The sequence below is a fragment of the Petromyzon marinus genome, chromosome 5, assembly GCF_048934315.1.
Source record: "Petromyzon marinus isolate PM22_M1 ecotype Great Lakes invasive population chromosome 5, UKy_Petmar_22M1.pri1.0, whole genome shotgun sequence".
In the NCBI taxonomy this organism is placed as follows: Eukaryota; Metazoa; Chordata; class Hyperoartia; order Petromyzontiformes; family Petromyzontidae; genus Petromyzon; species Petromyzon marinus.
In genome coordinates, this window is record NC_133671.1 from 7350151 (window position 1) to 7372655 (window position 22505).

The 22505-nt window shown below is 50.5% G+C and overlaps 1 protein-coding gene across 2 annotated transcripts in view; it reads left to right on the top strand.

The window, feature by feature from the left end:
• The window catches only part of LOC116938972 (transforming growth factor beta receptor type 3-like), an 88754-nt gene that overhangs the window by 20381 nt on the left and 45868 nt on the right, over window positions 1-22505 (top strand). For both annotated transcript variants that reach the window (XM_032946757.2, XM_032946758.2), the window contains exon 2: window positions 1692-1799. In XM_032946757.2, coding sequence (XP_032802648.1) covers window positions 1742-1799 — 58 coding nt within the window. In that variant the 5' untranslated portion in view covers window positions 1692-1741. The remainder of the gene's footprint in view (window positions 1-1691; window positions 1800-22505) is intronic.

The following is a 22505-nucleotide window of genomic DNA, read 5'->3' on the forward strand; positions in this document are numbered from 1 at the left end:
GAAACCGTTTTTGCAAAGGTACATCAAGCAGCTGGGGCGTAATCTTGGATCAGAATTATCGAAGGCGCATATTCCTCCAACATGCAATTCGACCTTTAAAGTTGGCCTAATCAGATTTCTGCTACTTAGTGCGTACCGCTAGATTATATTTGTTGATGACTTTAATTTTTTTGTGGGGGGGGGGGGGGGGCGTGTAATTTGAGTGATCTTATAAACAATCTTTTAAAAGGGGGAATTGATGGAGTCACCAGCTTGGCTTGTTGTGGGGGACAACAGTAACAGCAGCAGCGGCGAATGCACGCACAGGGCACCACCGATACAGTCCCCTGAAGTCGCAGCACGGAGCTGGTTTGAACCATCAAGGTCAATCGTCGCGGTGGTGAGATGTTAACTCCCTCGCCTGATATACAGGAGGTCGTGGATTTGATTCCCGACCCTGACGCCTGTGTATTTGAAGTGTGCGTGTCTCTCTCGCCCCGTGGTCGCGTGGATTTTGCTCTAGATTCCTCCGGTGTTGCCCTCCATTTAGAATCGCATACTTTTAGAGTGTTTGGCCGCTGTACATTTCCACGTGATAAGCCACTTTGTTGGGCTATCATTTATGGCCAGGTAGATGCGGAAAAAGAGGCAAATAGCTCCGTAGTTTTAAATCAGCCTCGTGCGTGTTGAGATTGATAACATAATCATAAAGACAATGGATACGTCAGCTCGTTATTTAGACAATGGTAAATATGGGATTGCAGACACTGGCTAATCAATGTCACCACCCTCTCAGTACTGTCGCTATTTTCATTTAAACATTTATGCTGAGAAGATGCGAGTCACAAGATGGCTGTAGATGCCTGTGGGGAAAACTACATCGACCACAATTACAATAACTGGGTCCAACATTTTTTTTATTATCTACACGTAATAATTGTTGTGACCTGAAGTGGGATATATTTATCAAAGGAGATATACGTATTTTTTTATCCATCTCGAATTTCCAAACTATTTTCAATGAAAGATGTTTTTACTTTTAAAAACAAAAATGTGTCGCGTATAATTGTAACCACAGTGGTGTATGACCATTGACCCAATGTTGCCCTCGCCTGAAACTCTTGCGCCAGTCCTGTTTCCCTTACCCAGCCCAGACACTGGAACCCAGAACCAGTTCCCAGGATATAGTGGCATAGCCTGGCTGGCAAGGGCCCCCGTGCGAGGAATAAAATGGGTCCCCACCCGCCTGTCCAAATCCCCCACCCCCATCCCCCCAACTCCACTTGGCCTGGCGTCTAGACCCCTCTGGCCCTTGATCCACGGTGCGCTTTCACCACCTGCACAGCTGATAGCGTTAACACTGCCACAGCACCCCAACCCCGAGTCTGAGTTCCCAATCCGTGGAACCAGGAGTCCTGAGCTCCTCTGACTCAGCCTTTGCCAGTCCAGGCTCCTACCTCCTCTCTCCAGTGTCCAGACTCCAGCAACTCCATACTCCTGACTCTAGAATCCAGACTCCAGAGTCTCCAAGACCCCATTGTCCAGGTCTGGACACCCGGCACCGGATTTTGTCGTCGTAGGTGGTGGTGGTGGTGGCAGCGTTCGGGGAACTGCAGACGGCGCGAGGAGCTCACTCCTCTCCCCGGGCTCTCTCTCTCCCTCTCGCTCTCCCCGCTGCTATCCCCCTTGCCTCCTCCTCCGGCGGTGCGCAGAGCGAGCGTCGGACAGCGGACGGCGAGCAGGCCCGAGGCGGACGGCAGCGATGGTTCCCTGCGGCTGGCTCATCCTCTTCACCTGCCTGGTGCCCCTCGCCTCGGCAGGTGCGTGTGCCCGCTCGTAGGCGGGGGGAGGTGGGGGGGGGCGGGGGGGTGTCGTCGCCGGTAGAAATCCGCGGCAGCTCCCGAGTGACGCCGTACGGATGGATGGACGTGAGGACCCAAGCCTCCATCTCTATTTCTCTTCCCCCCCCCCCCCCTCTCTTCCCACCCCGAGTTCTGAGTTCCCACACCCGGCGATGCTGTTGTAGATTGGGGGGCACCATCTCTTGGACCCCCCCCCTCCCCCCCCGGTAAGAACGGAAGTGCTGACCAGGCTACCCGACCCCAGACGACGTCACCGCTTTTAGTTTGGGGGGTGGGGGGGTATAAGAAGTCGCCTCTGGGTCTCGCTGAGTTGTGTAACCGTGGGAGGGTGGAAGGGGGGGGTGTTGTTTGTGGTGGTGGTGGTTGTGGTCAATGGTGGTGGGAGGATGTGGGGCAGTGTTACCAACTCAGAGGGGTTATTCTTCTACTTCTGGAGGTTTATTTTGCATTGAGGGATTTCACGGGGAAACAAGTTGCTTTTTAGATGTCGACTTTATTTGTTTAAGCTTCTATGGGATTTTTTTTTACCGGATGGTTGGAATGTGTTTTGTCAGCGCATTGTTTAGTTGGCTACTTTGGGTGAGTTTTCTTTTTAGAGGAATCCTAATAATCCATGTTGTTCTTATTTGGCGACAATCTGCAAGTACTTCCAGCAAATGTCTGAAAGTTTGTGCTCATTAGTGTGCGGGAAAGTTCATCTCGCCCAGATCGGAGCGGCGGGGCAAAACTCACGTGGATAGGTGTGTGGCCCAACTGTCATGGCTTTTGAGTTGCTTACAGGAGAGTGCAGACACTCCCACACATATAAACACTCACTCGCAACAGACACACTTGAATGCCGATTTGGTAAAAAAAAAATCTGAGTGACTTAGCAGGAACGTTTGGTAGCATAAAGGAAGTTTTTTTTTTTTTAAAGGCTGAAATCAAATCATGGCTGACTAAACACACCGGTGTTGAATCTGTCGCTTAAGGGGTGATAGGCAGGATGCCCTTGTCCGTGAGTGTTGAAGTTGTTGCCCTGGCTGCGGGAGGTGACCCGAGTTGGGAGAACGCAGTTCGATACGGAACACTGGCTGACTGAGGTGATGAGGACGGTCAAGGTCTGCGCATTAGAATGGGGAGCGGCAATGTTTAGACGGTTTCCAGCTGATAGTTTTTTTTTTACCTACTCTACTCTTTGGTTCTTTCGGTAAAGTCACGTAGGTATAAAATGAAATAAATTAAATCACGACGTTTCCACATCTACGACACTTCTGCTTTTTCAGTCGAGGAAATTTCAGAGCTGACAGGGTTGGTTTGCAATCTGTTACTCGCCATCTCTCTCCCAAACAATGGTGCACGTGGCCGTATTCTTCATATTAGCTGACGCACTTTTTCCCCGCTGCGTTCTAAAAGCAAAAGTTGGGGGTTTGTCTTATAAATCCGGTAGATGTGTGCAATGTGTGTGTGTGTGCCTGAGACCGGATTTGTAGAACTGCATTGGCGCCGATCACGAGTTTGGAGTGAGTCTTATTTTCCGGGGCATCTTGTAAATCCGGAGAGTGCGGTGAAATCCAATTTGAAACAATCCCGCTGCTGCCCTTCACAAGTGTGAGATTCAAAGAAAGAGCACCCGGCGGCGTGCGATTGCGGAGGAAACTCTGACTAGACCGTCTACCGCACGTCGAACCCTGCTGTGAACCCCGAACGTTCAAAGGAAGGAGACTTCGTGGCGATCCGCTCGCTCGCCGTTCACCCAGTGGCGGGTCGCTGCCGTGGGGTGAACGGTCAGCACGCCGGGCTCGCAATTCTGAGGTGGCCCGTTCGATCTCCCGGCGCGACCAGAGGTTTAAACAAATGGCCAAATATCTGATAATTGCCCCCTCCCCACCCTTTGTCCACACAGCGGTATGAATGCGTACGCAAACAGTTAGTCAATTAGCAGGTTGTTGCGTGGTGGGGGGGGGGGGGGTGAAGCGCGGGTGCTTCCACCTTGCTCACGACATCCGACCGATTCCGGGAGGAGTAGGCTCTTAAGGGCTCGGCAGAGCTCCCTCTAGGCAGAGGCTCGTCCGCCAGCGGCGGTGGCGTGAGCCACCGCCGCTGCGGAGACTGCGCCTCTTTGGCTTTGTGTTCAGCGGCCCACGCACAAGCGACAAGGCTTGCAATGGTCACCCCACGTCGACCGTTGTGACGCCGTGGACGAAGACGTCGCCTCGTCCCCCCACGGTGTGCACGTCTGTGCCTGGGCGCCACTGAGGTGGCTGTGAGATGTGAACTGCCTCGCCCTGGCATGCAGGAGGTCGTGGGTTCGGTCCCGTCCCTGACGCTTTCTGTGTATTTTGAGTTTGCGTGTTTTCTCCCCCGTCGTGGCACGGATTGTTTTTTTCCTTCGGTACTCCAGTTTTTCCCTCCAACATTGAGAAACATGCGTTTGGAGTGTTGGGCCGATTTTATACATTTCCACTTGATAGAGCCACTTTGTTGAGCTATCATTTTTGGCCAGGTTGCTTGCGAATAAGAGCTATGCAGCTCGGTGGGCCTCACCTGGTAAAATAAAAAAAATAAAAAACATTGCCGGGCCGCCAGACGATTTATAAATCTTGCTGTCCGGCAACTTGGGGCCGATGATGCTGCTGCACCCAAACTGGAGCCGGCAACGACAATGCAGGCAACGACAATGGCAGCGAACTGCAGCCGGGGGTGGGAGCAAAGTTAAACTTGGAGAGAGAAGCAGGGCGTGGGGACTGACTCGGGAGAGAGTCACTGAGTGAGTACAAGGAACCAAAGATTCCCTCCCCCCTGTTGGGGTCCATTGCTGTTAGTGAGTGTCTATTAAGGGAGGCGCACGCACACAAAATGGAAGGTGTGGCTGGCTCCGTTGTCCCAGATGCCTGGCTGCTTTTTTTCTGCCGCGACATAAAATCGATGCAGGCCACTCCACCGCGCACAGTTGCGTAGCTTCTCGATCTTGTCCGCTAGCGCCGATTTGATGGCGGCGCAGAACGCCATTGGGCGACTCGGCTGGCGTCACGCATGGCCGACCTTCTTTGTCACTCCGAGTTCTGATCGTTCACCTCTCCGTAGCAACTATTTATCTCTGGGCCCAGTTGGCCTCTTTTTATTTTACCAGGTGTAAGGCCCACCGAGCTATATGTAGCTCTAAATTCGTAAGCAACCTGGCCACAGATGACGGCTCAACGAAAGTGGCTTATGCGGACATTTATAGCAACCAAAGACTCTAAACGCGTGGCGATTCTAAATGTGGAGAGAAAAACCGGAGGAAAAAACAAAACAAAATCCTCGCTGCCACGGGGAGAAACATGCAAACTCGAAATATGCAGGGGAACGTGGTTGGGATCAAACCCACGACCTCCAGCATACCAGGCAAGGGAGTTGACATCTCGCCACCGCGGTGCCCCAACCTTGGTGAGGCAATAGCCGATGTGAAATGACCAGCAGCGGCGGAGCTTCAGTGAGCAGTGCGCTAATCACCATGCCACCACTCCCCACACACAGCAGCAGCCACCGTTGAGTTGCAAGCAGTGTGAGACGCCACTTGAGATCGTGCCAGGCTTGGGGGGGGGGCCGTCCATAAATGACGTCACGCACCTAGGGGGTTGGGGGGGGGGTCAGACATTTGTGACGATGTGTGACGAGGGGGGGGGGGGTTGAGAAACGTGACGTCGCATCAAAATGCGCAACTTTAAATAAATATAGACAGCACGTTCTACTTAAATAAATATACTTTTTAATAAATGTTTTCTCCTACAACATCAGAGTGCAGCACCACATTAAATACGCACTACAATGACAATAGTTTAAAGCATGTTTTTTTTTGGGGGGGGGGCAGAGCTTTGTGACGTCATATTTGAGGGGGTGGTCTGACTTTTTGTGACGCCGCGTGACGAGGGGGTGGGGGGGGGTCAAAAATCGTCCAAAATCGCGTGACGTCATTCATGGACGGCCCCTTGGCACGTGTTTAAGGCCACATAAGAGTAATGGCTTCAACGTTTTTGTGGTCGATTTATTATTGAAGACGAATATGCCATCCCATGAGGTTTCTTATTCGAGGCCGTGTTAACATGGGGGTGGGGGGGCGGAGGTCCAGGCCAGTATCGGATAACCTACTGCCAATATTACCATCTTTGGCCAGAACTTAAACCCAGTTTGCCAGAATTGTGAGAGAAGTGCTCCAACCACTTCAACACCCACCTTGGCCAACAACACTGTTTAGTCTTACAGACTCGGGGCACGAGCTGTTGGCGAGTGCCTATTAAAGCCACGCGGAACACGGGTGAGCAGTGAGGCCAAATAACCTTGCCGTTTTGACTTCATCAAATGGTGACGTTGATCACGTCGCATAGCCAGTGGGTACACCGTTTAGGCGGAGTTGACATAGAGGAGGCCCAGAATTGGATCACGGTTTTGTTTGGCCAGGATATCAGCAACTTATAAACATGCGTTTAGAGTATTTGGCTGCTATGCATTTCCACGTGAGAAGCCACTTAATTGAGCTATCATTTGTGACCAGGTCACTTTTGAATAAGAGCTATATAGCTCAGTGGACCTTGCCTGGTAAAAAAAAAATATTTTAGTTTATTAATACAGTATTAAAAAAAAATTGTGTTTTTTAAATAATATATTGTTATCGGATTACCAAGGCAGGGAGGCCTTGCCTTGCCAGAACGCCGCTACTCTTGACAATTAATTTGCGTACATTTCAAAGGAAGAATAAGAACACGAAGGAACGAGTAGGGGATGAAGGCATCAGCTTGGGGGGATGCGATGTCGTCGGCAACCGGGGCGCCCACGTCACACGTGGCCACATCTAATGTGAACCACGCCTAATCGTCAAAGTAATCCAATTACACGTCAAGGGTCCCATCAAACGTCTCGCTCTCTCGCTCTCTCTCTCGCTACTCAAGCGATCGGTCACATGGTGCTGTGCCCTACTATTAAATTGGCGGTACAGAGACGTGGATGGAAATTCCGCGTTTCCATGGCTGGGAGCAGTCTTGCAGGCTATGTCGCCTTTGACAGTGTAGTCGTGCAGGAACGCAGTCCACTGCCTCCGAAACCTCCAGTAATGAGGACTTGCAGTGGAGTCGGATTGCTGTTAAAATCTCGAGTCATCGGTCATTGGACTGGAGTCGGATTGCTGTCAAAAAAAGTAACCACCCAACCCAGCACTGCGCACAGTGGATGTTACACGAGTATAACGGCCGGATTTGGTTCCAAACTGTGCCTAGCAAAGGCGATGGTGGATGGGGGCAGACGAGAAGCATAGAGAGGCAGGGATAGAGATGGGAAGGGGAGATGCAGGCAGGGAGAGTGAGCGAGATGTCGAGGGGAGGGAGGAATGGAGGTAGAATGGGGGAGATGTAGGGAGATGTAGGGAGAAGAGGGATGGAGAGTGCTGGAGATATATTAGGGGTGGGAGAGTGAAGGGGAGAGAAGGAGAGATGGAGAGGGAAAAGGAAGGAAGGGTGGGAGGGATACAGGAGGGAAGAGATAGGGAGGATGATCAGAGAGATGTAGTGGGCAGTAGAGATAGAGGGAGAGATGTGGAGGGAGGGAGGGAGGGAGCGAGTGAGGGAGACTGAGGGAGAGACAGAGAGTAAACAGAGCCGCACGCAGACTGCGCTTGCAGCCAAAACGGAAACCCTAAGTGGGGCCGGGCAGGGGGAAGAGTGACCGGCGTGGGTCTGTGCGAGCACGTGTGTGTTTCTGTGTGCTTGTGTGTGTGTGGGGGGGGGCATGGAGAGCGGTAGTGTAGCGGTTAGCGCACTGCGCTACGAATCCGACGACCCGAGTTCGATTCCTGTTCATGGTCAACATCAGTGACGATTATCCAAACCTGGTCCTGGGCCTCCCCTAGCTTGACTTGGCCTCAATTTAGTACAACGTGTAAACATTGCCACGAGGGAGATTAAGGGCGACCAGGCATGGTGCTGGCCACCCACCCCCTCGCGTGTCGTGCCGGCCTTCATAGGTGCTAACTGCACTCGCCCCAATAGTCTGTTAAGGCTATACGGGGGATCTTTGTCTTTGAGCGCTTGTGCATGCACGCTTGTGTGCACATGTGCATGCATGCGAGTGTTTCTGTAGTGTGTGTGTGTGCCTGTGGGTTTGGAGAGAATTGGTGCTGTGGTTCTAGTGGTGCCTAGTGTAGGTTGACTTAGCCTTAAATAAGTCACTGCCACAGTGTGTGTGTTACCAGGCTTAAGGTGGCCAAGCCACATGTTAACCACTACACATCAGTGACTTACAAATGTCATTGATTTGCCAGATTTTAATGAATATAAATTCAAATTAATCTCAGGTTGGCAAATTACACGCTGGTAAGTGTAAGCTTACAGGAACAATGGTTTGCACTCTGAACCCAGCGATCTGAATTCAATTACAGCCCACCGGAACCAATAATGGGCACCCTCTTTCACATATCCACAACTGACCAGAGTGGTGAAGTATGGTTTAGCAATCTCTCATGACCAACATGATGTGAGCGGAGGCCTCCGTCCAAACAGCGGTGACCTGTCTTATGTGTAATTATTTATCATGCTGGTCTTAAGTGCCTCACTAACAGTCTATATTGGGGGATCTTGGTCTCATGTGTAGCGGCCAGTGCACCGTTATAATCTGGCTATCCACATCGTTCATTACTGTCCATCGACAACGAGTGGCATCTGAACCTGTCCTCGCACTCCCTGGGTGGCGGTGTGATTTAATATTAGCTCCAATCCCTCGTGTCCCATGCCAGCCTAAATAGGTGCCCACTAACCATTATGCGTTTTGTGATGTGAAGCGGCGAGTGCAGTCCTACATTCCTAGTGACCTGTGCTACATACAATCATGGTAGTTGGGGTACCTGAATTGGGACTGGGCCTCCTGTACTTCAACTCCACCAAACTTGGGGCACTTCCCCTACAATACGGTACGACATTATTTGGTTTTATATAGCATCTAAATGTTACCGCATCTTGGGACCAGAGAGGCAGAGGAGGAAAAAGGGAAGCATTGAGCCTGGAGTATAACAGGGGCAGGGAGTTGAGAGCACACCGGTGGCTGGGGGAAGGGAGTTCCAGAACGTGGGAAGCGGCAAAGGAGGAGGAGCGACTTCCCACCGAGCAAGGGTTGAGGTGGAGGCTTTGACGGTGCTCGCTAACAGCAGCAGCCCCAGCTGGCAGGCTACAGCGCGGCGTTGCCGTACGTCGGAACGCGGTACCAGTCTGGTGGCTGGCCCCCAGGCCTGGTTCGGACGCGGGGAGCGAGAGAATGTGGTGTGGGAGGCGCGCACGGTTGCGCGTAGCCATTGACGTCATTTAGTGTTTGCAATCCGTCACTGCAGATCGGCGTTCTCTCAGAGCTCCTCGGCGTTCCGTGTTTACTGGGATGGTGATTTCGAGTAACCCGGCTTTTGGCTGTTGCCGAGACGGTCGAGGCTGTGGGGAAAGAACCACGCGGTGATCGTTTTAAACCAGCCCGTTATTCACCATCAAAGAATAAAATTTCGTGAGCCACCGCGAAAGAGACTCAAGACCCGCATTGAGGAGGGTCCAAACTTGGAATGTTTGGCCAACTTCATCGTTAAGCGTGGTTCGATAACGATCAAACTTACGATCTCCCTAACATTTTTTGGGAAACGTTTGACGAATGTTGGTGTGTGTGTGTGCGTCTTTGTGCATGTGTGTGGTTATTTTTTTCTGTGTGGCTCGGTGAGGAGCAGTGGGCCGGGAGTTTAGCGCTGCGCTTCGAACCCGACGTCCTGCGTTCGAATCCAGCTCACGGCCAACACCAGTGACGATCATCTGATCCAGTCTTGGGCCTCTTCTAGATCGACTCGGCCTCAAATTAGTTCTTAGTGTGGTGTGTAAAACATTGCCACTAGGGAGACAAAGGCAACTGGGCGTGGTGCTGGCCACCCACCCCCTCTTGTGCCATGCCGGCCTTCATCGGTGCTGCTCGCTAACCGCACATGGCCCAACAATCAATGAAAGGCTATATGGGGAACCTTTGTCTTTGTGTGTGTGTGAGCTGGGGGAGGAGGAGGGACAGGACGGGGTGGGGGGGGGGGGGGAGACTCGCTGCCGGGGTGAAGGTAGAGGGCCGGAGAGGGCATTAGGAAATGGAAATGGCTGAGAGATTGAACGGAAACGTCTGATCAAAACACGCTTACGTCAATGGACGTCCGTGCACGTACGGACGTACACAGCGTCAGGCGCGCGCATATACACCAGGGAGTGCCATGCATCCCCGACGTCCCGTAGACAGCCCCCTCGCCACCCCCTTTCCACAGCTCGTCGACGAGTGCCGGACCGTGGCAGTGCTGGCTCATTGCCCTGTCGCTGCTGCTGCTGCTGCTGCTATCTGTCCCCAGCGATCCTCTGAGCAGGTCCTCCGTCTTTTGTGAGCGAGCCACACGTGAGGTGCGAGCCACATTTGTTTTTTGCGCGTTCGGCCAACGTGGTAGTCTTGTGCCAAAATTCTCGTCATTTTGGCATGAAATCACAGTGCTGGCTGAACACAAAAAAACAAATATGGATCGTTGTGCTGGTTGCGAGCGCCACTGGTGGCGAAATGTTAACTACCTCGCCTGATATACAGGAGGTGGTGGGTTCGATCCCGACCCTGACGCCTTCTGTATATTTGGAGTTTGCGTGTTCTCCCCTGGTCACGTGGATTTTTTTTATCCGGGTCCTCCGGTGGCTATAAATTTTCACATTTTGGCTGCAATAAATTTCCACGTGATAAGCCACTTCGTTGAGCTATAATTTTTGACCAGGACGCTGGTGAGAAAAATAAAAAAATTTGTGTCTGATTTTTAAGTGAGGCTGCAAGTGCGTGAGCAGTGGGAGCTGCGGTGATTTTGTTTCTTCTTTTGTTACTTTCTACCATTTCTGCTCTCGCACGCTGCCCACGAGACGAACCGTTGCGTTCGCAACTCTCACGGCAAGCGGCGCATCGCATCGTTGGACAACGGCCCCGGAAGACGATGTCACGAGAGCAGGAACTACTTCTGAAGTACCGTAAAGATGCCCCCTCGTGAGCAACGAGGTGGCAGACGCCGAGGGCGCGTGCCACACGGCTCTCAAACTGCGCACTCATTTAGTCCGCAGCACTCGTTTACCAAAATGAGCGACAAACTAAATTGCGCGTGATTTTTTTCTTTGTTCTAGTCATTGGCGACTGGGTGGAGAGACCATCAACTTTCCACGCTTGAACCCGGATTTTAATCACGAACATCTGAACCCGAATTTGAACGCAGAGTTTGATTTTATTAAGGTTTTGAGCCAGATGGCCCAGGATTGGGCAGAGCCTCGCCCACTTTTCACCGGGATCTGAGCGGTGCCACCTCGTATGTACGTACGTATGTTGAACTTCTTTCGCACCGTACATAGCCATCCCATGCTAATTCGAGGTGCGGGGGAAGAACAACAAACTAAACACACACAAAAAAAAAGGTTCTGATGGAATGATTTTTCAATCTAGATTTAAAAGTACATAGCTTCCTAATATCAGAAGGAAGAGCATTCCAGACGGCCGCAAAAGAGCATCTCAAAGCCCACGATGCAGTGTCGGACACAGCTCCCCGTTACCGTTCGAAACCAGTACCGAGCCCAGGTGTCCATGGCTACCCCAGAGCAATCGTGTGATGTGCACCACAGAAGGAGATTTATGGGCAGCAGAGATGAAAATGATTTCAACTTTTAGATTGAAAACGAATTTCTTTAGAGCTGCTTTTTGTGTTTTAGTTTATTGTCCTTCCCCCGTACCTCCCAATTCGCACAGTTGGCTACAATTCGGCGGTACGAGGAGGAGCCACAGAGGAGTGGGAAAGGCAGCAGCGAGGCGATGAATTGGTGACAAGTTTCCCTCTCCACCCTCCCTCTCCCCCTCCCTGCAAGGTCTCTATTCCTCTCTCCTTATTGAGGCGTTATTGGCCAATTAATGAGTGTATCATGTGGGAGAAGCTTCTGGAAGAAAAAAAAGTATATGCCTGCGAGGGTGCAACACTCTATCCCATACAGACGGAACAAGGCAGAGTACATTGTTGCTGTACTGCATTCCCCTGGCGAGCCAGGGTATTGCTCCTGCTCTACGCCCACGGGAAGGGAGTTTCCCGACATCGGTGTGGTCGGTCCAACCCTCGTTGCCTCCCTGTGCGGCATTGAGGGACCACGTGCTCAGCCACTGCACCAAACCGGGGCCATTGAACTCTCAGCCTGATTTGGGAGCCGAGCATTCTGACCACAGAACCACAGTATAGTAATGTTTTTGGCATTTTTCCTAAATTATTCCCTAAACGGTATTTCAATGTTACGATCGACTTAATCGGTGCTATTTCAGGAATATTTTGATGGGTTTTTTCCTGGATTTTCAGTTTGCACATGCACAAAGTCACTTTAAGATGTTTTCTTGTTCATGTTTTTGTTTTTTTGTATGTTGCGGTTGCACCCGATTCAAGAGCCGAATTGCTCAAAGGGCTATACCAAATAAATGAAACTATGAAACTATGAACTATGAATCGCAGCTAACACTGCATCACCCCGTGTCAGAGAGCAGCAGTTTTAATGCCCTGCAAAAAATTATGGTTGTATGTCCATCAAACCGAAATGTTTCATTCTCAAAGATGGAATTTTTATTTATTTAAGTGTAAATAAGATGGGGGAGGTTTTTTTTGTTTGTGCGCAGTCATTGTTGACCAAGCCGAGGCCATCAACTCTCTCCGCTTTAGAACCCGGTCTAACAATGGGTGGCTCGAACACAGAATGCCAGTGATGGTAGCCCACTTCCCTGAACTCTGAGCCACCCGGCCACCCCTCCATGTGACTCGGGGATAATGAGGACTGCGTCGAAGTCACCACCCTCAGGACCCCCCCCCATCCCGCTGCAGACTGCAGACTCCCCCCCCCCCCCCCCGCTGAAAGAGCACGACGCCGAGCGTCGCCCCTCTCCAAGACGCCACCGCCGCCGACATCAGCAGTGCCTCCACCCCCCCCCCCCCGCGCCTACCAGGCTCCAGTTGTTCAGAACAATATTTGAAATAACAAATCTCGGTGCCGGCGAGCGGTGGCGGTGGTGGCGACGACGGCCGCGTGCGTTTCGATTGCGGGCCCCGATAACGAAGGGACGAAGAGGGCTCGGCTCCTACAAACGGCATCGGGGGTGGAATTGTGTTCTGTTTTTTTATATTTAAAGAAAAAGAGCCGCCGCCGTTTCCGCCCGTGACGCGCCATTGTAGGCGCGCCGCGTCCTTTCCTGTCGCCGCCGCCTTCCGCCGAGCAAAAATAGCGGCAGCGGCCGGCCGCTCGGCCGGCCGGCCGCTCGGCACCGCCGGCCTCCGCGTCACGCGCGCCGAGGTGACGCACGTGCTCGCCGCTCGTCCACCGTGTTCATCGCGTTCACCGCGCACGCCCGAGAGCTATTTTTGAGAAGCGGCGATCGGCCGTCGATCCGCCGAGGTTTTGCTCGAGGTGTTTCGAAGTGGCGCCGGCGGTCGCCGCGCGTTCTATGGTCTCCGACCACGAGAGCGCTCGATTCGGTTGGATTTTTTTTTTTCCCGCAGCGGACTGTTCCAGAGGCACAGTGGCGGCAACTCCCAGTACTATGTTCACGGAGCCATTATCTCCGTATGGCAACCATTGTCTGTCTGCTTCCCGCCGATTGGTACCGGTTGACTCGGTCTTTGTTTGGGATGTTTCTTTTAATAAACATTGACAAGTTAAATTTTGATTTAAAGCTTTCGTGACTGCAGTAATTCATATTCTTAGTTTTTTTGGTAAAGTCACGTTGAAGAGAAACAACAAAATAATAAAATATATATAAAACAATAAAAAATTCTCACGACGTTTCGACCATAACTCAAACGGTCATCTTCAGGTGACCGTTTGAGTTATGGTCGAAACGTGAGAATTTTTTATTGTTTTATATATATTTTATTATTTTGTTGTTTCTCTTCAACGTGACTTTACCGAAAAAACTAAGAATATTGACAAGTTAGTTTTTCGGCCGATCTCACTTGAGGGTGACCATCACTGTGCTCTTGATTGCAGGCTGTGTGTTGTGATCTTTTGTTAAAACTGCTGTTGTTGTCTGCACAGCAACCCAACGGCTGATGACTCCCATCCTTTCCCATGCGTGCATGGGGTTTCTGCACGTCCTCCGGTTGCCTCCCACGTGCTTGATCATTATTAATTAGCTGAAAACGTCTTATTCTATGCACCTCCACCTTTGTGGATTGCTTAGCATTGTGAGATGCAGTTACATGAATGACATAGCTCTATTACTTGGAGCTAAGTGGACTTGCCAATAACTTGTACCAGCGATTTCAATGTCGGCCTCTTTTGGAGGAGGCTCGTGAAGGACGCTACTGGGCAGTTGGAGGCAGTCGCCCTCCAACAACAGCGGAGGGCGGAGGAGCGACGCTCACAATAATGAGTGGAGCGCCGGGTGAATAAAAACACAGCAAGTTGGTACAGCTGATGCATTTGCTCTTTACCTGGAACTCTCAATGAGCCCCCCACACCCTATGTGACCACCCCTAGCATCCATTGCAAGCGAAATTTGAACCGGTCCAAATTGGGCATTTATTGTTCAAAGTAACTTTTACTTGGGGGGAGTTTAGCGGTAGCGCAGTGGTTTAGCCCAGGGGTGGGCAAATTTTTTGACTCGCGGGCCACAATGGGTTCTAAAATTTGACAGAGGGACCGGGCCAGGAACAGATGGATGGAGTGTTTGTGTGAACTAATATAAATGACATGTAAAAATCATTACATGAAAGGATTTGGCCTTTAACAGGTAGCAAAGCATTTATTTGCAAGGCAATTTAACAAATCGCACGAACATGAACAATACAAAAACATGTCGTAACGTGACTGATCAAACATCATGAAAACATCCGAGCCCTATACACCACACTCCCGGTCAAAGTGCGCCATCTAATGGGGAAATGGGGGCATTACAGGAGAAAGGTAAAATTTAATTTAATAATAATATTTGGACACGTTCGGCGGGCCGGATTAAAAAGCCCAATAGGCCGTATAGGGCCCGGGGACCGTACTTTGCCCATGTCTGGTTTAGCCCCGCTGACCCGAGTCCGATTCCCGACCATAGCTAAAATCGGCGACGAGTAATATCCGAGTCGGTCCTGGGCTCTCCCCCCCCCCCCCCCCCCCATTTCACCAACCTATACTGACCAACATGGTGAAGTATATTCTTGGTTCTTTTGGTAAAGTCACGTAGAAGGGAAACAAAGTAATACAAATATAAAACAATAACATTCTCACGACGTTTCGACTGCAACACAAGCAATCATCATCAGGTGTGAAAACCACAAGGAGAGCGATTTGGCGGAAAAGAGGAGGGGGGAGACGAAAATAATGGATGCGGTCTGAAAGCCACCGTAAGCGTGAACAATCAATTAAGACCTGAAATGGTTAATCAAATCTTTCCAATGATTGCTAAGCCAGAATCCATCTTCTCGGTTGAAATTGTCTCTGTGCTTGTATATGTGGATAGCCTCATGAACGAATCTCTCATGGTAGCCATTTGGCTTGCAAAGAACCTCTGTCTTGGAGAAGTCAATGTCATGTGAGCCTATTGAATGATAACAGTGATCTGCCACGGCTGAGGTGTTGGTCCTACCGTGTTTTAGGTCTGCTTTGTGTTCACGAATGCGGTCCAAGACATGTCGTTTGGTTTCTCCAATGTAACTGCTACCACAGAGGCAACTTAGTTTGTAGACACCAGGGTACTGTATGTCCGGAATCACATCTTTTACAGACGGAACCAGATCACGGATTTTATGTAATGTGTTGAATCGAACCTGGATCTTGTGTTTATTCAATATAATGGAGATCTCTTTTGTGATCCCCGCAATGTCGGATAAAGTGATGGTTTTGAAAGGCTCCTCAAGAGGGTCCTTCTTCATGGTTGGAGTGATAGCTTTGCGGATTGTGTAGTCGGAATAACCATTAGCCTTAAGAGCTTGGTGTACGTGCTTGAGTTCACTGGCTATGTGTTCCTGGTCGGATATGCATTGGGCTCTATGGTGCAGAGTCTTGATGAGGGAATTCTTCTGGGATGGATGGTGGTGGGAATCCGGTTTCAGGTAAGCATCCGTATGGGTAGCTTTCCTGTAGACAGAGTGGCTCATTGAACCATCAGGTCTCTTTTTTACTAGGACATCCAAAGAAGGTAGCTTGCTATCTTTTTCAACTTCCATGGTAAATCTGATGGCTGGGTGTATGGAATTGTGCTCGAGGAATTGGTCTAGAGCAGGCCGGCCATGTGGCCAGATGACAAAAGTGTCATCCATGTACCTCTTCCATAAGTTTGGGCGCAGAGTGGCAAGCCATCTGGCTACCATGAGAGATTCGTTCATGAGGCTATCCACATTTACAAACACGGAGACAATTTCAACCGAGAAGATGGATTCTGGCTTAGCAATCATTGGAAGGATTTGATAAACCATTTCGGGTCTTAATTGATTGTTCACACTTACAGTGGCTTTCAGACCGCATCCATTATTTTCGTCTCCCCCTCTTTTCCGACTCGTCCATCTGAATAACTGCCAAATTGTCCTCCGTGGTGCTTACGTAAAAAAAAAAACGCCACTTTCAAATTTTCTTTGTGGTTTTCACACCTGATGATGATTGCTTGTGTTGTAGTCGAAACGTCGTGATAATTTTATTGTTTTTTATTTTTATTATTTTATTGTTTCCCTTCTATGTGACTTTACCGAAAGAACCAAGAATATGAATCCCTGCAGTCATGAAAGCTTTAAATCAAAATGGTGAAGTATGTTAAATTCACCCCCTCTGGAGACCACGCGATGTGAGCAGGGGGGGAGGAGACCAGTGCTGGATTGGCCAAGGATGATGATGATGTATGTACATTTAACTTCTTTCGCACCATACATAGCCAACCGTGCTCATCGGAGGTGCGGGGGAAGGACGACAAACTAAACACAAAGCAGTTGATGATGATATTTCTTTTTTTAACAGGTGTTCGCTAACAAAACTCGTGTGCCTAAAATGTGCACGGAGCCGAGCAGACAGGGAGGGAGGGAGGGGCATTGTTGTTGCCGTCCCCCGAGCTGCGATCCCTGCCCTGGCCGGGGTGAGAGACACCGCCACCGCCGCGCCCTTTCCTATCGCGCCTTTGTCTCCCCGCGAGCCGGGAGGGGTGGAGGGCAATCGGCACGCGTCCTCGCTCGTCCCCAGTGGCGCCAGGCGTTTTGATCTGCTCGTGCGTGCCGGCGTTCAAAACTTTGCCCCGTTACCGTTTGGAGTGGGAGAGAGCGAGGGTGGGGTGGGTGTGGGTGCCCTGTTTTGTTCGGACGAAAAGTTGCTTGTGGTGGGGGGGGCAGGGAAATCGATGCGCTGGACGAAATTAAATGTTTGCGAGCGGGATGGAAAGAAAAAAATCGCGCGTCCTCCTCCTAAGTTTTGTAGATTTTAAATGTTATCTCGTGCGCAGAGGAATGAGGTGTGCTTTCATTTGGAAATGGGCCGCACTTGACGGAATCCATCCAAATCGTCGACGGTTATAATCGGGATGCTACCGGAGTCGTAGAAGTAAAACACGCGACAGATCGCAGCATGCGCCGCCAGCAGAATCCACTTGCAGAAAAAAATATTCCGTTTTTGGATAATGGAAAGCTTTACTCGGCTGTTACGCAACAAACAACGATTTGATATTAATGAACAGGGCTTATATCGTCGCACTCCTCGTTGAAAATCCATCCATGGCTGTCTTGGTGGCCTTTAGAAGGTGGTACAGCAAGTAGGCTGGATGTTATATTGGGGACCTTTTTTTAGCGTCAGCCTGCATTTTTTTTTCTGCGCTTCCTCTGTGTTCTCCTGTTTCCTCCAAACAAGCGACATTGCTCGACAAATGAATCGTCCAATAGTTCCAAATAGGATGTTCCTGAAAAGGAACAATATAATTTAACCCTCCACCTAAATGTCTCCTGGGTGACAGTGGGGTTTGACGGACATGTGGCAATGAGCCAGTTGACTTCATCCTAACGGTAACATCCATAGAATTGAATTGCAAAACAAGTGTGGATTTTAGATGTTAGATTTTATTTATTTCAGCAGAAAGGGCCCGATGAGCTGTTGGGCTGTACTTCATTGGCGTCCTGCGACGGTGCAGATGTTCTGCAGTAGAGATATTACAGTAGCTTTAGATTAACACCAGTGGAGCTCAGTGGGGCGCCACGGTGGCGAGATGTTCACTCTTGCCTGGTACACAGGAGATCATTGGTTCGACCCCGACTGACGCCTGGCTTTTACTCCAGGCCCTCCAGTTTTTCCCCCTCCACATTTAGAAACGTTGCGTTTAGAGTAATTGTCTGCTATGAATTTCCACGCGATTAAGCCACTTCGTAGAGCTATAATTTGTGGGCAGGTCGCTCAGTGGGCCTTAGATTAGTTTAGAGAGATGCTGTAGCCGTAGCGGTGCGGGGAATTCGTGTGTGGGAGGGGGAGCGACCTTTGACATACGAATGTCGCGGGCTCGTTACACGTTCTGTAACAACTTGGGAGGTTTTTTTTCACGTTTTGTCAATTAAACACGTCATTTTGTAATGAAAACAAATTAGCATTCATCGCAGATCGGAAGTGGTTTTTAATTGTCAAGACGAATGCATCGCAACGTTAGTCCTGCGGTAGAAATTTAAGCTGTCGACCTTGCATCAGCTCTCGTGTCTTACCGCGTCGTCGTCGCACAGAAAAAACTTTCCACTTGACGCTGGGTTTTTTTTTTACTCTCATTTATAACAAGTGTGCTGGTATCTTCTCTACCACCCACCCACCCCCCGACGATGAAGTCGGCAAGCGCCCTCCCCCTTCCCGCTTTATAAAACTGCCGCTCCAGTGAGAAGCTGTGTTATTGTCTAAACGTGGACAAATAAGCCGGACGGCCGCTGCTCGTAGCAAATATTTCCTACGTGCACGCGCGCGCACTTGCGCGCGCCGAGGGTAATTGAATGTCGGCATGGGACGGGGAAAGTCATCGTCCCGCGATCCCTCAACCCTTGGCTGTGTCTGAAGGCCTCCCCCCAAGGCCGTCACCATTTTCCTCGCGTGCCTTGCCAACACAACAACAACCCGCTGAGCGCCTGACACGCGCCGGGATTCACGCAGCGGGCGACCCCCTTGGATGCTTTTCTTCCTCCTTTTCGGTTGAGTCCCTCGGTCGTCGGCCATAATCTCTTCCGCCCAGTGTCGTGTCCTGCTCAAGCCCGGGTGTGGGATGAAAGCCTGGGGGACGATGATGACGCTGACTGTGATGGACTCGAAGGACAGTTTAGAGAAATGGCGCACAGCTTTGTCAAGGTCCGATTGAGAACTAATTTCTTTTAGAACTGATTTTGGTGTTTTTAGTTTTGTTGGCCTTCGCCCACACCTCCCGATTGGCACGGTTGGCTACGTACGGTGCGAAAGAAGTTAAACATACGTACATGCAGCCATTGCTTTCCATGCCAGGTCATCGACTTGCTCCTATGAACACCCCCAGTAGCTCTCGCGCTTACCCCAAACCCTGCCCTATTTTTACCATAACTTCTGTCTCGTTTAAAGCAGAGAGGGATGCTGCTTTGGTGCAGTGGTTTAGCACGCTGGCCTTGCGATCCTGGAGTCACTGCTTAGATTCAGTCTGATGGCGTAGCAGCAGTTAAATCTCCCGGTGAAGCAAGTCCATTAAATCCCCGCCCACCTCTGTCCATGTAGCACTCTGAACCGCGGTTGCCATATTGGCAAGGGGCGCACGGTGTACTCGCACCTCGTCCACGATGCCTGGTCAGCGTCGAAGAGTAGGATATATGTCGTCTAAGAGTGGCTCTTTGGGGCTCCCGCCGCCTGGAGGTTCTTTCGCCAGCAGTGGCACGCGTAGCGAGTGGCGGCAGGGCCGCTCTGTCAACGTTTCAACGTAACGTTCAAAACACCTACAATGTCCACAGGTATTTAGAACTTCTTTGGCACCGTACGGAGTCAACCCTGCTCATCGGAGCTTTGAAGGGGAAGGACAACAAACTAAACACATCAAAAAGCAATTCTACCCAGGAAAGCCTCAATATCTCTCTGGAGGGGTCAGCGCTTGGGTGTTAGGCAACTTATTTTTCAATTTAAATAAAAAACACATATATACTTTTAAAGAAATGAGTTTTCAATCTAGGTTTGAGGGCTGACGAGTATCGAACCTTCTTTGCGAATAAGCCACCGAAAGGGGAGATGTGGTCTTTTCACTCTCTTGTTTTTCACCGTATCGCTATTTCTTATTGCTGCACCATCTGTGCGCCCACCCCCCCACCCCCCGTCAACTCGAATTCCGTTCCCGCGAGGAGCCCCGGCAAACAGCTCGCCTGGTGGGTTCCGAGCGCTCGCCGCGTTTCAAGCGCTGCCCTTAAAAAAAAACTCCACCCTAGTTGAAATCTTCCACTTCTAACCATCGTACCAGATTTCCCCCTGAATGCGAAATGCAGCCTCGAGATGTGGAAGTCTGCGTAACCCTGCTGTTTGTAAAATTCTAGCCCAGTTTGAGGGTTTTTTTAAATCTGTGTGCAATGTGTGTCGGGCAGGGTGCGTCGGTCAATACACCGCTGTTTAAAAATTCCTTGACCTCTCAATTTCAAAAGCTACTGAGAAAACAATTTTACCATTTTTTTTAAATGGAGTATGTATGCACGTTGAACATCTTTCTACTTTCACACCGTACGTAGCCAACCGTGCTGATCGGAGGTCGCTGATGTAACTCCCATTGCCACACGTCAGACGGACGGCTGAACACCTGAGCAGAAGGTGAAAGTAGTTGAGCGGCGTTTGGAGGGAAAATCGCTCGCCACCGTGCGACAACGTTCTCGCGGCAAAAACGGTGCCCTCGCGCGTCAGTCGGTCGACTACGTCAAACAATGCCGTGAGACTGGCAGAGTCACGGGCGAGCCTCGGGATGGCGGTCGGTAACTCGGACGAGCGGCGGCTGTCGTCGAGAATTTTCGCCGTCGAATGACGGGAACGCCGAGGACGGAATACGGCCACTGCGGTGGTGAGACTACAACTCCCGCAATTGGTGTGCAGGAGGTCGTGGGTTCGATCCCAACCCCGACAACGCCCGTGTTAAGAGTTTGCATGTCTCTCTCTTCCCGTGGTCACGTGGATTTTTCTCCCGCGTCCTCCGGTTTTCTCCCCCACATTTAGAATCAACATCGCGCGTTTGGAGCATATGGCTGTATTAGATTCCACGCGAGAAGCAACTTCGTTGCGCTATCATCTGTGTCCAGGTCGCTCCTGAAAAAGAGCTACATAGCTCCGTTGGCCTGAACTGGTCAAATTAAAAAGTTTTTGGTTGAATGTAAAAAAAAAGGGGAAAAACCTTATTATTATTATGTTTTTGGTTTAGTTTTAGAATCCTCGCGGCGTCTCTGTCAATGGAAGCCAACGGCGCCAGTGACAACGGTTTGGTGCAAAATCCACTCCAGAACCCTTTTAATGTTTAATTTGCACCATCTACTCGAGCGTCAGTCCTGCCATGCGACCGTGGTGTGGTGTGAGGGTGACGTCAACCTCGGGTCACGACATTTCTGTCCGCAGTGGGCAGAACAACTCTGACGTTTGCTCGGTGCCGTCGAAAGACATGACCGCAGCATCTGGGTGCCATGCCCTGGCTCGCCTTGAGAAAAGGTAGCTACAGAGACTCGGACCGATCGCCATCCGTTTCCATCTATACGTTGGATAGAGCGTCGCCCCCCTTCGTGCAAGGCATGTGGTTTTTTTTTCTCTCTCAGGGTGCTCCGGTTTCCTCCTGCATGCGTAAAACGCTCATTCGTTCGCCGAAAGTATCTGTTAAAAAACAATAACAAAAACGATGTAGCATCCTCCTGAAAAAGAGGTCCTACGACACGATGTGGCTTTGCCTGGATAAAAACAAAAAATAGCAATAATACTCATTAGAGAAGAGCCCAGGTCCCGTTTGGATATAGATATGTCACTTGGCCATGGCCAGAAATTGAACAGAGGTGACCGGGTTCATAGTCCAGAGCGCAAAACCCCCCACCGTGCTTACCGCTGCCCCCTTCCGAGGCTCGTGACGCACGCATCAAACGGTGCCTGCGAGTGTCTCCGTCTCTAGAATCGTCGTGTCTTTTGTGATTTGGGGCACGCGACCGCCTGCAACCTCTTGCAGAAGGGAGTGTATTTGTCGCATTGCAGAAAACAAAATCTTCGAATGGAATCTCAGTCCCGAATTGTGCCGATTTTTCTTAAGCCTGCGGTGATTGGGGGGAGGGGGGGAGGTAGTGAATCGTCCCATGCGCAGACACTGAAGCCGAGTTTTCCAGCCTGTGTGAATGTACACAGCGGAGATCAGATGTAAACCCAAAGCAGTGGAGTCATATTCGTGTTTACTCTTTTAATATATATGGCAACACTCTACATTCCTCCGAGACGTCAGGGGACAACACTAATTTTCATTTGGCAGCCCTCCTTCAGCAGTGGAAATTCCACATTCTTATGGTGGGGGCCAGTCTATATTTGGGCAGCCGTTTTTGGCTCCCTTCCCTCCCCCCCCCCCCCCCCCCCCCGTTTTGGTCAGTACGCGTATTACCAGCCCCAGGGGGGTGATGTACAGAGTCTAGATTTGAACGCAGGAACCTTCCTCATTGTTGGTTGAGTGCTCGCAACA